At 52.5% G+C, this 12,144-nt stretch overlaps 1 protein-coding gene across 1 annotated transcript; it reads right to left on the bottom strand.

Annotated features, from left to right (window-relative positions):
* Nucleotides 1-8,556: 8,556 nt before the first annotated feature.
* On the bottom strand, nucleotides 8,557-11,263 carry SNU13 (small nuclear ribonucleoprotein 13). Its single transcript, XM_075320880.1, has 3 exons — nucleotides 11,131-11,263; nucleotides 10,919-11,039; nucleotides 8,557-9,042 (listed from the first exon to the last, which is right to left on the bottom strand). Exons 1-3 carry the CDS (start codon nucleotides 11,131-11,133, stop codon nucleotides 8,780-8,782), a joined length of 387 nt encoding a protein of 128 aa, XP_075176995.1. The 5' UTR covers nucleotides 11,134-11,263; the 3' UTR covers nucleotides 8,557-8,779.
* Nucleotides 11,264-12,144: the final 881 nt, after the last annotated feature.

Raw genomic sequence — 12,144 nt, 5'->3', positions numbered from 1 at the left:
ACACAAAGTATTACACTAAAAGTGTAAAGCCCCTCCCCTTCTGCCTATACACCCCCCGTGCCTCACGGGCTCCTCAGTTTTTATGCTTTGTGCGAAGGAGGCAGACATCCACGCATAGCTCCACAGCTTGGTCAGCAGCAGCTGCTGACTAGGTCGGATGGAAGAAAAGAGGGCCCATAACAGGGCCCCCAGCATGCTCCCTTCTCACCCCACTTTGTCGGCGGTGTTGTTAAGGTTGAGGTACCTATTGCGGGTACACAGGCAGGAGCCACATGCTGTTTTCCTTCCCCATCCCTTAATGGGCCCTGGGTGAAGTGGGATCCGGATCGGTCTCCAGGCACTGGGACCGTGCTCCCTCCGCAGCCCCTGGGAATCTGCTGGATAGGAGCTGGGTATCGTCAGGGACAAGGCCCTGCTACTATGAGGTACTCTGTGTCCCCGTAGGGACCGCGCATGGAGCGCTGGTGCCATACACATTACAGCACTGCTGGGTGTGTTAGTGCGCCGGGGACTACCGCGCATGGAGCGCTTGTGCCATACACATTGCAGCACTGCTGGGTGTGTTAGTGCGCCGGGGACTACCGCGCATGGAGCGCTTGTGCCATACACACCGCAGCACTGCTGGGTGTGTTAGTGCGCCGGGGACTACCGCGCGGCCGCGCTTATTGCCGGCCGCGCTTATAACTTTAGTCCCCGGCTTCTGCGGCCTAGTGTCGTATATTCCCGCCCACAGGCCTGCCAGTCAGGGGAAGGGCGGGACGCTGCACAGATCGTCAGCGCTGAGGGCTGGAGCATACATTAGTATCCTCCTCCCTCCTCACTCAGTACACTGGGGCACTAGATTCCCGCACTTTTCTTGGGCACGCCCACGGTCCCCTCCTCCCCACAGAACGCCGGCAGCCATTCCTGTCAGCGATTCAGACGCTGGAGAGGAGAGACAACACAGGGAGACCCAGGCAGGGAATCTGGTGATCACACAACCGCTCTGAGCGGTCGGTAAGCAGCACCTGTGGTGCTGGCCCCACTGAGTGCCGAAGTGTATATATATATATATATAGGCTTATAGGCTATACATTTGCACTGTACGGTCGCTCTGTTGATTTTTGGCTATATACCCTCCTGGTTGTTCTCAGAGGAGACAACATGTCATCCGCAAAAAGCAAGGGTGCCAAAGCACAGGCGTACTTTGCAACCTGTACCTCTTGTACAGCTGTACTACCGGCAGGTTCCACTGACCCTCATTGTGTGCAATGCTCGGCCCCTGTGGCACTTACTCAGCCGGAGCCTCTGCGACTGGTGGCCCAGGTGGAACCACCTGCTACCACTGTCCAGGTGACAGGGACGGAGTTTGCAGCCTTTGCTGACAAACTGTCCGAGAGTATGGATAAATGGTCTGCTAAAATACTGGAAGCATTGCAGTCCAGACCGGTGATTCAGGCCCCGGGCACTGTCCAATCCTTGACCCCTGGTCCCCCTCAATTGGAACAGCAAAGTGCCCCTGGGGTAACCCATAGGTCCCAGGGTGAGGTCTCTGACACGGACCGCAGTCCTAGGCCGCCCAAGCGGGGTCGCTGGGAAATTCCCTCCACTTCATCACACTGTTCAGGGTCCCAGCAGGGGGACTCTCTGGAGGATGAAGCGGAGGTATCAGATCAGGATTCTGATCCTGAAGCCGCTCTCAACCTAGATACACCTGAAGGTGACGCAGTAGTGAATGACCTTATAGCGACCATCAATCAGGTGTTGGATATTTCTCCCCCAGCTCTTCCAATTGAGGAGTCTGCTTCTCAGGAGAAATTCCGTTTCAGGTTTCCCAAGCGTACACTAAATATGTTTCTGGATCACTCTGACTTCAGAGAGGCAATCCAGAAAAACCGAGACTGTCCAGACAAGCGTTTTTCCAAGCGCCTTAAGGACACACGTTATCCCTTCCCCCCCGAGGTTGTCAAGGGCTGGACTCAGTGTCCTAAGGTGGATCCTCCAATCTCCAGACTGGCGGCTAGATCCATAGTTGCAGTGGAAGATGGGGCTTCACTCAAAGATGCCACTGACAGACAGATGGAACTATGGTTGAAATCCATCTATGAAGCTATCGGCGCGTCTTTTGCTCCAGCATTCGCAGCCGTATGGGCACTCCAAGCTATCTCAGCTTGTCAGGCGCAGATTAATGCAGTAACACGTACATCTGCCCCGCAAGTGGTGTCCTTAACCACTCAGGCGTCGGCGTTTGCGTCCTATGCCATTAATGCTATCCTGGACTCGGCGAGCCGTACGGCGGTGGCATCCGCCAATTCGGTGGTACTCCGCAGGGCCATGTGGCTACGTGAATGGAAGGCAGACTCTGCTTCCAAAAAGTTCTTAACCGGTTTGCCATTGTCTGGCGACCGCTTGTTTGGTGAGCGATTGGATGAAATCATTAAACAATCCAAGGGAAAGGACTCATCCTTACCCCAGTCCAAACCAAACAGACCTCAACCACGGAAGGTACAATCGAGGTTTCGGTCCTTTCGGTCCGCGGGCAGGTCTCAATTCTCCTCGTCCAAAAGGCCTCAGAAAGGTCAGAGGAACTCCGATGCGTGGCGGTCTAAGTCACGTCCTAAAAAGACCGCCGGAGGAACCGCTCCCAAAGCGGCCTCCTCATGACTTTCGGCCTCCTCAAACCGCATCCTCGGTCGGTGGCAGGCTCTCCCGCTTTTGCGACGCCTGGCTGCCACAAGTAAAAGACCGATGGGTGAGAGACATTCTATCTCAAGGTTACAGGATAGAGTTCAGCTCTCGTCCTCCGACTCGTTTCTTCAGAACATCTCCGCCCCCCGACAGAGCCGAGGCTCTTCTGCAGGCGGTATGCACTCTGAAGGCGGAAGGAGTGGTGATCCCTGTTCCTCTTCAGCAACGGGGTCACGGTTTTTACTCCAACTTGTTCGTGGTGCCAAAAAAGGACGGATCCTTCCGTCCCGTTCTGGACCTAAAACTGCTCAACAAGCATGTGAAAACCAGGCGGTTCCGGATGGAATCGCTCCGCTCCGTCATCGCCTCAATGTCCCAAGGAGATTTCCTGGCATCAATCGACATCAAAGATGCTTATCTCCACGTACCGATTGCACCAGAGCATCAGCGATTCCTGCGTTTCGCCATAGGGGACGAACACCTTCAGTTCGTGGCACTGCCTTTCGGCCTGGCAACAGCCCCACGGGTCTTCACCAAGGTCATGGCAACAGTGGTGGCAATCCTACACTCTCAGGGACACTCGGTGATCCCTTACTTAGACGATCTACTTGTCAAGGCACCCTCTCTAGGGGCATGCCAACACAGCCTGAACATTGCTCTGGAAACTCTCCAGAGTTTCGGGTGGATCATCAATTTTCCAAATTAAAATCTGACACCGGCCCAATCACTGACATATCTTGGCATGGAGTTTCATACTCTCTCAGCGATAGTGAAGCTTCCGCTGAACAAACAGCGTTCACTACAGACAGGGGTGCAATCTCTCCTTCAAGGTCAGTCACACCCCCTGAGGCGCCTCATGCACTTCCTAGGGAAGATGGTGGCAGCAATGGAGGCAGTTCCTTTTGCGCAGTTTCATCTGCGCCCACTTCAATGGGACATTCTCCGCAAATGGGACAGGAAGTCGACGTCCCTCGACAGGAACGTCTCCCTTTCTCGGGCAGCCAAAGCTTCCCTTCAGTGGTGGCTTCTCCCCACTTCTCTGTCGAAGGGGAAATCCTTCCTGCCCCCATCCTGGGCGGTGGTCACGACGGACGCGAGCCTGTCAGGGTGGGGAGCGGTCTTTCTCCACCACAGGGCTCAGGGTACTTGGACTCAGACAGAGTCCTCCCTTCAGATCAATGTTCTGGAGATAAGGGCAGTGTATCTTGCCCTAAAGGCGTTCCAGCCGTGGCTGGAAGGCAAACAGATCCGAATTCAGTCGGACAACTCCACAGCGGTGGCATACATCAACCACCAAGGCGGGACACGCAGTCGGCAAGCCTTCCAGGAAGTCCGGCGGATTCTGCTGTGGGTGGAAGCCACAGCCTCCACCATATCCGCAGTTCACATCCCGGGCGTGGAAAACTGGGAAGCAGACTTTCTCAGTCGCCAGGGCATGGACGCAGGGGAATGGTCCCTTCACCCGGACGTGTTTCAGGAGATCTGTTGCCGCTGGGGCAGGCCGGACGTCGACCTAATGGCGTCCCGGCACAACAACAAGGTCCCGACATTCATGGCACCGTCTCAAGATCACAGAGCTCTGGCGGCAGACGCCTTAGTTCAGGATTGGTCGCAGTTTCAACTCCCTTATGTGTTTCCTCCTCTGGCACTGTTGCCCAGAGTGTTACGCAAGATCAGGGCCGACTGCCGCCGCGCCATCCTCGTCGCTCCAGACTGGCCGAGGAGGTCGTGGTACCCAGATCTGTGGCATCTCACGGTCGGCCAACTGTGGGCACTACCAGACCGACCAGACTTGCTGTCTCAAGGGCCGTTTTTCCATCTGAATTCTGCGGCCCTCAACCTGACTGTGTGGCCATTGAGTCCTGGATCCTAGCGTCTTCAGGATTATCTCAAGAGGTCATTGCCACTATGAGACAGGCTAGGAAACCAACGTCCGCCAAGATCTACCACAGGACGTGGAAAATATTCCTGTCGTGGTGCTCTGCTCAGGGTTTTTCTCCCTGGCCATTTACCTTGCCCACTTTTCTGTCCTTCCTTCAATCCGGATTGGAAAAGGGTTTGTCGCTCGGCTCCCTTAAGAGACAAGTCTCTGCGCTCTCTGTGTTTTTTCAGAAGCGCCTAGCCAGACTTCCACAGGTACGCACGTTCCTGCAGGGGGTTTGTCACATCGTTCCTCCTTACAAGCGGCCGTTAGAACCCTGGGATCTGAACAGGGTGCTGATGGTTCTTCAGAAACCACCGTTCGAGCCAATGAGGGATATTTCTCTCGCACGCCTTTCGCAGAAAGTGATTTTCCTAGTAGCAGTCACTTCACTTCGGAGAGTGTCTGAGCTAGCAGCGTTGTCGTGCAAAGCCCCTTTCCTGGTGTTTCACCAGGACAAGGTGGTTCTGCGTCCGGTTCCGGAATTTCTCCCTAAGGTGGTATCCCCCTTTCATCTCAATCAGGATATATCCTTACCCTCTTTTTGTCCTCATCCAGTTCACCAATGTGAAAAGGATTTGCACTTGTTAGATCTGGTGAGAGCACTCAGATTCTACATTTCTCGTACGGCGCCCCTGCGCCGCTCGGATGCACTCTTTGTCCTTGTCGCTGGCCAGCGTAAAGGGACACAAGCTTCCAAATCAACCCTGGCTCGGTGGATCAAGGAACCAATTCTCGAAGCTTATCGTTCCTCGGGGCTTCCGGTTCCCTCAGGGCTGAAGGCCCATTCTACCAGGGCCGTGGGAGCGTCATGGGCCTTGCGGCACCAGGCTACGGCTCAGCAGGTGTGTCAGGCAGCTACCTGGTCGAGCCTGCACACTTTCACGAAACACTATCAGGTGCATACCTATGCTTCGGCAGATGCCAGCCTAGGTAGGCGAGTCCTTCAGGCGGCGGTTGCCCACCTGTAGGACGGAGCCGTTACGGCTCTATTATGAGGTATTATTTACCCACCCAGGGACTGCTTTTGGACGTCCCAATTGTCTGGGTCTCCCAATGGAGCAACAAAGAAGAAGGGAATTTTGTTTACTTACCGTAAATTCCTTTTCTTCTAGCTCCAATTGGGAGACCCAGCACCCGCCCCTGTTTTTTGTGTACACATGTTGTTCATGTTGAATGGTTTCAGTTCTCCGATATTCCTTCGGATTGAATTTACTTTAAACCAATTTATAATTTTTTCCTCCTTCTTGCTTTTGCACCAAAACTGAGGAGCCCGTGAGGCACGGGGGGTGTATAGGCAGAAGGGGAGGGGCTTAACACTTTTAGTGTAATACTTTGTGTGGCCTCCGGAGGCATAGCTATACACCCAATTGTCTGGGTCTCCCAATTGGAGCTAGAAGAAAAGGAATTTACGGTAAGTAAACAAAAATCCCTTCTTTAAAAAGATTTTCTATACTCACCTGTATCCTTTCTTCGGCTCTGCTGCCTCCCGCTCCTGACCCATTATACTCACTGAATGTTCACTGCACTGAAGAGCTGGAAGCAGCAGTAGCGCGGGGGACTTCGGTTCCGGGAACCGCATTGCTGGGAACAGGTGAGTATCGAGGTGTGTGTAGACATGTGACTTGTGTCTGTGTTCAGTGTATACATGCATTGCGTGTGTGGGTAGAGCAGTAACGTCACCACTACTTGTGCATGACGAAATAGGGTTACAGACACAAGTGGCAATTAAGTACGTAGATTGAAGATTTTATGGACTTACCGGACAAATTCTATTTTTTTGGACTTCGTAAAGTTCGGGGTGTGTGTGTTTTTTTTTTTTACAGATTTTTACAAAAGTTCAGTTTGAGTTCATGTTCTTTATGTGTGCTGACAAAATCGAGCGAGCATCGCTGTGCTCGGATACGCTCAGCCGCTTGCAGTGTTTGAATGGCTTGTACTGGGGGTAAAATCAGATGTGTGTACAATAAAAAAAAAAACCCCTGCTCTTCCCCAGAAGTGCTCTAACCGCAACATGAATGAGACTGAATCTTAGGCATGTTTTTGCTTTCCAGTGCCATTGTGAACCTTCAAAGTGCTTTGGGTTTCTTTCTTCACTCAAAGCTGCAGAATATCAATTTGTTCAGTATTATTTAGCCATTTAAATTATTGGGACAATGCATGAAGAAAAGAGTTGAGTGTTCATACACAGCAGGCGGAGGCAGGAGCTGCCTACTACAGGCACTAATATAAAAACAAAAAAGTGAGCCGGAGTATGAGATGGTATACATGGAGCTTGTGAGCTCATGTTCACACTGGCCATAAGATAAAGAGAAACCAAGGGAAAAATTGTGAAAACATACCCTGCTGTAATAAAAGCATAGTGCACAGAAACATAGGGTACGTAAACACTATTTTTGATTATGCTTTTTTTTTTTTTAAAGCTATCCCACCGACAAGGTGTACCCAGTTGGGATAGTACCCACACTCGCTAATATTAAAACCTTACCATGGGTCTAAAATAGGCCTCAATGTGGCTAAGGGCTGAGAGTGATCGGGTCCCAACAGGATACACAGTCAGGGGATGCACAGAATGAAATGCCCATGGTAAGGTTTTAATATTAGAGAGATTAGAGAGTGTAGGTACTATCCCAACTGGGTACACCTTGGCGTTGGTGGGATAGCTTCATGCTTTTTTTGGTCAAAAAAAGGGAATTTTGTTTACTTACCGTAAATTCCTTTTCTTCTAGCTCCTATTGGGAGACCCAGACAATTGGGGTGTATAGCTTCTGCCTCCGGAGGCCACACAAAGTATTACACTTTTAAAAAAGTGTAATCCCTCCCCTCTGCCTATACACCCTCCCGTGGATCACGGGCTCCTCAGTTTTGGTGCAAAAGCAGGAATGAGAAAACTTATAAATTGGTCTAGGGTAAATTCAATCCGAAGGATGTTCGGAGAACTGAAACCATGAACCAAAAGAACAATTCAACATGAACAACATGTGTACACAAAAGAACAACAGCCCGAAGGGAACAGGGGCGGGTGCTGGGTCTCCCAATAGGAGCTAGAAGAAAAGGAATTTACGGTAAGTAAACAAAATTCCCTTCTTTGTCGCTCCATTGGGAGACCCAGACAATTGGGACGTCCAAGAGCAGTCCCTGGGTGGGTAAAAGAATACCTCAATAAAAGGAGCCGAAAACGGCCCCCTCTTACAGGTTGGCAACCGCCGCCTGGAGGACTCGCCTACCTAGACTGGCGTCTGCCGAAGCATAGGCATGCACTTGATAGTGCTTCGTGAAAGTGTGCAGACTAGACCACGTAGCTGCCTGACACCTGCTGAGCCGTCGCCCAGTGCTGTATGAGAATGCATGAGTGGATGTGTGCCTCCTTCCACACAAAGCATAAAACTGAGGAGCCCGTGATCCACAGGAGGGTGTATAGGCAGAGGGGAGGGGTTACACTTTTTTAAAAGTGTAATACTTTGTGTGGCCTCCGGAGGCAGAAGCTATACACCCAATTGTCTGGGTCTCCCAATGGAGCGACAAAGAAATAGTGTTTACTAAGTACCCTATGTTTATATGCACTATGCTTTTTAGTTACACAAGGGTATGTTTTCACAAATTTTTCCCTTGGTTTCTCTACAGGCACTAATATGCCCAGCAAACCCATCTAGACTCACGCACACTGACTTACGCAGACCTGAGTTTGTTCCTGAAAATACATTGATATGAATTTACCCTTCTATCATTAGACATAACCTCAGATTATCAGTACAAGGGGCCGAAGTGTCCGACCCACTTAGCATCTGTACTGTGCTCCACATTCATCATCAGGGTGCAAGAGGTTTTACTACAATGAATATTGGGCTTGTTTTTAGAATGAGGAAAGCAGTAAAACTAGAACTTGTTTCCTGATTTATAATCCAGAAGCCATAATAAGGCCTGTGTGCCTCACTGACGCCGTGTCACTGTAGAATAAAAAACAAACGTTTACCTTTAGATAAGTTTAATTAAAAAAAAAATTACAAGTCGACAAAAGAAAATAAGTTGTTATATGACAGATTCTTTCTGGGTAAAAAATATAGCTTGGAGGACTGGGGTTCAGACTTGTTTCAAATATTCAAGCTACGTCATTAACACTTGTTACATCAATATCATGCGCTAATGTACGTTATTAATGTCTCGGCTTCTGCCATAAATGCAAGGTGTGATTCACACCAATAGTCTCTCAATGGCTTGCTGAACACACTGGATCTGGGGCTTCAGCTGAGACCCTTCCTTGATGGTGACTGCGCAAGCAATGACTGGTCTGGAGACCCCACAGGCTCTGCCTAACGCCTGCTTGGATCGAACAAACACATACGGGACGTTCTTATCTTCACACAGCAGAGGAAGGTGAAGGATGATCTCCAGAGGCTCTGCATCAGCTGCCATAGCAATGAACTCCGCAATCCCTCTGTTTAGGGTCTTCGTGGCTGTGGATAGAAGTGTACTACATTAACATATAATCACAGCTTTTTTTTTTTTTGCAGAATCTGAGAAAAACTGAAAACACATCAGATTTACAAAAACACAAACGCTGGAGTGCTTTAAAGAGCCAGTCAAGGACCATAGTCAGGGGATAACACTAGTGTGGCTTCATCACCGGCTGAATATTCACCACTGCAAGCGATGTGTCTCTCCCAAAGCGGTGCTTAAAATAAACCCCCCCAAAACAAAAAACACCAAGGAACAGCAGCACCAGACTAGTCTCATTTCAGGCTATGCTCCCCAGTCCCCCCCCCAGCTGCCACACCACCTTCACGCCCCGGCCGCCACACCACCTTCACGCCCCGGCCGCCACACCACCTTCACGCCCCTGCCCCGGCTGCCCCACCTTCACGCCCCTGCCCCGGCTGCCCCACCTTCACACCCCTGCCCCGGCTAGCCCACCTTCAACCTCCTAGCTAGCTACTCAGTCCCCCATCCTAGTCTCCCCTTCCCCACTCTACCTCCTCAGTCAACCCTGCTTACCATTTTCCGACTCACCAGTTCACCCATCCCAAGCCACACACACACACACACTTGCTCAGTGCCCCCCTGTCTTGCACACCTCATCCTGGCTCCCATGTACCCAATCCCAGGCTTCCCACTCCATCTCCCCAATCCCCCTTCCTCACTGCCTCCCCAGTTCCCCCCCCCACACCCACCTGCGCAGTCCCTCCTGCCCTACACACCCCATCCTAACTCCCAGTTCTCCCCTCAGTCCCCGCATACCCTGTCCAGGCTTCCCACCCCCCCCCTCACCACCCCCCCTGTCCCCCAGTCCAGGCTCCCCCCCTCCATCCCACTCACCACCTCCCCTGTCCCCCAGTCCAGGCTCCCCCCCCCCTCCATCCCACTCACCACCTCCCCTGTCCCCCAGTCCAGGCTCCCCCCCCCCCCCCTCCATCCCACTCACCACCTCCCCTGTCCCCCAGTCCAGGCTCCCCCCCCCCCCCTCCATCCCACTCACCACCTCCCCTGTCCCCCAGTCCAGGCTCCCCCCCCCCCTCCATCCCACTCACCACCTCCCCTGTCCCCCAGTCCAGGCTCCCCCCCCCCCTCCATCCCACTCACCACCTCCCCTGTCCCCCAGTCCAGGCTCCCCCCCCCCCTCCATCCCACTCACCACCTCCCCTGTCCCCCAGTCCAGGCTCCCCCCCCCCCCCCTCCATCCCACTCACCACCTCCCCTGTCCCCCAGTCCAGGCTCCCCCCTCCCCCTCCATCCCACTCACCACCTCCCCTGTCCCCCAGTCCAGGCTCCCCCCCTCCTCCATCCCACTCACCACTCCCCTGTCCCCCAGTCCAGGCTCCCCCCTCCTCCATCCCACTCACCACCCTCCCCTGTCCCCCAGTCCAGGCTCCCCCCTCCTCCATCCCACTCACCACCCTCCCCTGTCCCCCAGTCCAGGCTCCCCCCCCCCCCTCCATCCCACTCACCACCTCCCCTGTCCCCCAGTCCAGGCTCCCCCCCCCCCCCTCCATCCCACTCACCACCTCCCCTGTCCCCCAGTCCAGGCTCCCCCCCCCCCCTCCATCCCACTCACCACCTCCCCTGTCCCCCAGTCCAGGCTCCCCCCCCCCCCTCCATCCCACTCACCACCTCCCCTGTCCCCCAGTCCAGGCTCCCCCCCCCCCTCCATCCCACTCACCACCTCCCCTGTCCCCCAGTCCAGGCTCCCCCCCCCCCATCCCACTCACCACCTCCCCTGTCCCCCAGTCCAGGCTCCCCCCCCCCCCCTCCATCCCACTCACCACCTTCCCTGTCCCCCAGTCCAGGCTCCCCCCCCCATCCCACTCACCACCTCCCCTGTCCCCCTTTTCTTACCCTCATTGGCCCCCTTGCGGAGCTGCTTGTAGTTGGAGGTCTGCTGCACCAGGTCCAGGATGGTCTTGGTCAGCTGGGCGTCCGCCAGTGGGTAGGCTTTAGGGTTCACGTCGCAGTCAGTCTGGAAAACAAGGCGCACAGGGATGAGCACATGGCCGGGGCAGGGCGCGGATACACCGGGGCGCACTGACACCCGCCGGCGCGTCTCTTACCATGGCTGTTCTCGGTTACGGTCTCCCCTCGGCTCGGAAGCTTCACGGAGGAAAAGTGAATGAGACTGCGATGCGCGAACAACGTGCTCCTAACTTCCGACCAACAAAAGCGGAAAGGGCGGGGCTTCTCCAACCCGCCCACGTGATTTTTGGTTCAAAGTTTGCCTGACGTCAAGCGAGGCGGGGCTTTTGGTGATAGGTAAGCAATCTCTGACGTCACTGCTCTCTGCGGGACGTGTAGATCATAAAATGTAACAGTGCAGAATGTTGGACACGTGGCTGAAATTATCACAGCGCCCTCATGTGGCGATCTGGTGTAATGCAGGTAAAAAAAGCTCTCCATAGAAAGCACATTGCTTTGCAGTAGATTTCTCTGTAATCATTACAGAAGAGTAACAGTAAAGACAGTTTAGGTAACATTAGAATTGTTTTTACACTTTTTTCTTTGCTGAATGTTAATCACAACATAATCGTTAATTTCAGAGTGAAGGTTTTCTTTGCATTCTTCATTGATTCTGATGACTGTAAAGTGAAGAATAAGATATATTGTATTTATATTATTATCATATGTAAGTAAACCAAACTGAAACAATTTAAAACCAATGTGGTTAAATTCCAACTGTCATTGTGTAATTAGTGACAAAAAGGAAGAAAGCAGTGATGAGGCAATAAGAAAAAAAAGTGTAAAAGAAGAGGCCTGAAGAGTGAAATGGAGACTTATACACTGCTAAAGAAATTAAGAAACAGCGCAAAATATGTTTACATGGGGCTGCTGATAAGAAACGAGATAAGATGATTAAACTTTACATTTGTTCCACATACTCTCCACTGATGTCACTTCTTACATCGGTATTTCACGTTCTGTAAGTCTAGCAAAAAGAAGGATTTTGGTTGTGCCTCAAACCAGGCATCCGTAGCAGCCATGGCATCAGAATTGGTGTGACATTTGATACCCTTGAGGTGTTTCTTCAGGTTTGGAAACAGATGATAGTCGGAGGAAGCTAGATCTGGTGA

The sequence above is a fragment of the Anomaloglossus baeobatrachus genome, chromosome 8 (assembly GCF_048569485.1).
Source record: "Anomaloglossus baeobatrachus isolate aAnoBae1 chromosome 8, aAnoBae1.hap1, whole genome shotgun sequence".
Lineage (NCBI taxonomy): Eukaryota > Metazoa > Chordata > Amphibia > Anura > Aromobatidae > Anomaloglossus > Anomaloglossus baeobatrachus.
This window is presented reverse-complemented; position numbering and strand designations above follow the sequence as displayed.

Bases quoted from the DNA above. Each gene is read 5' to 3' on its own strand.
- SNU13 (XM_075320880.1), bottom strand. The intron at 9,043-10,918 runs GTAAGAAAAGGG...TTCTATCCACAG, and splicing joins CCGCAAGGGGGCCAATGAGG to CCACGAAGACCCTAAACAGA.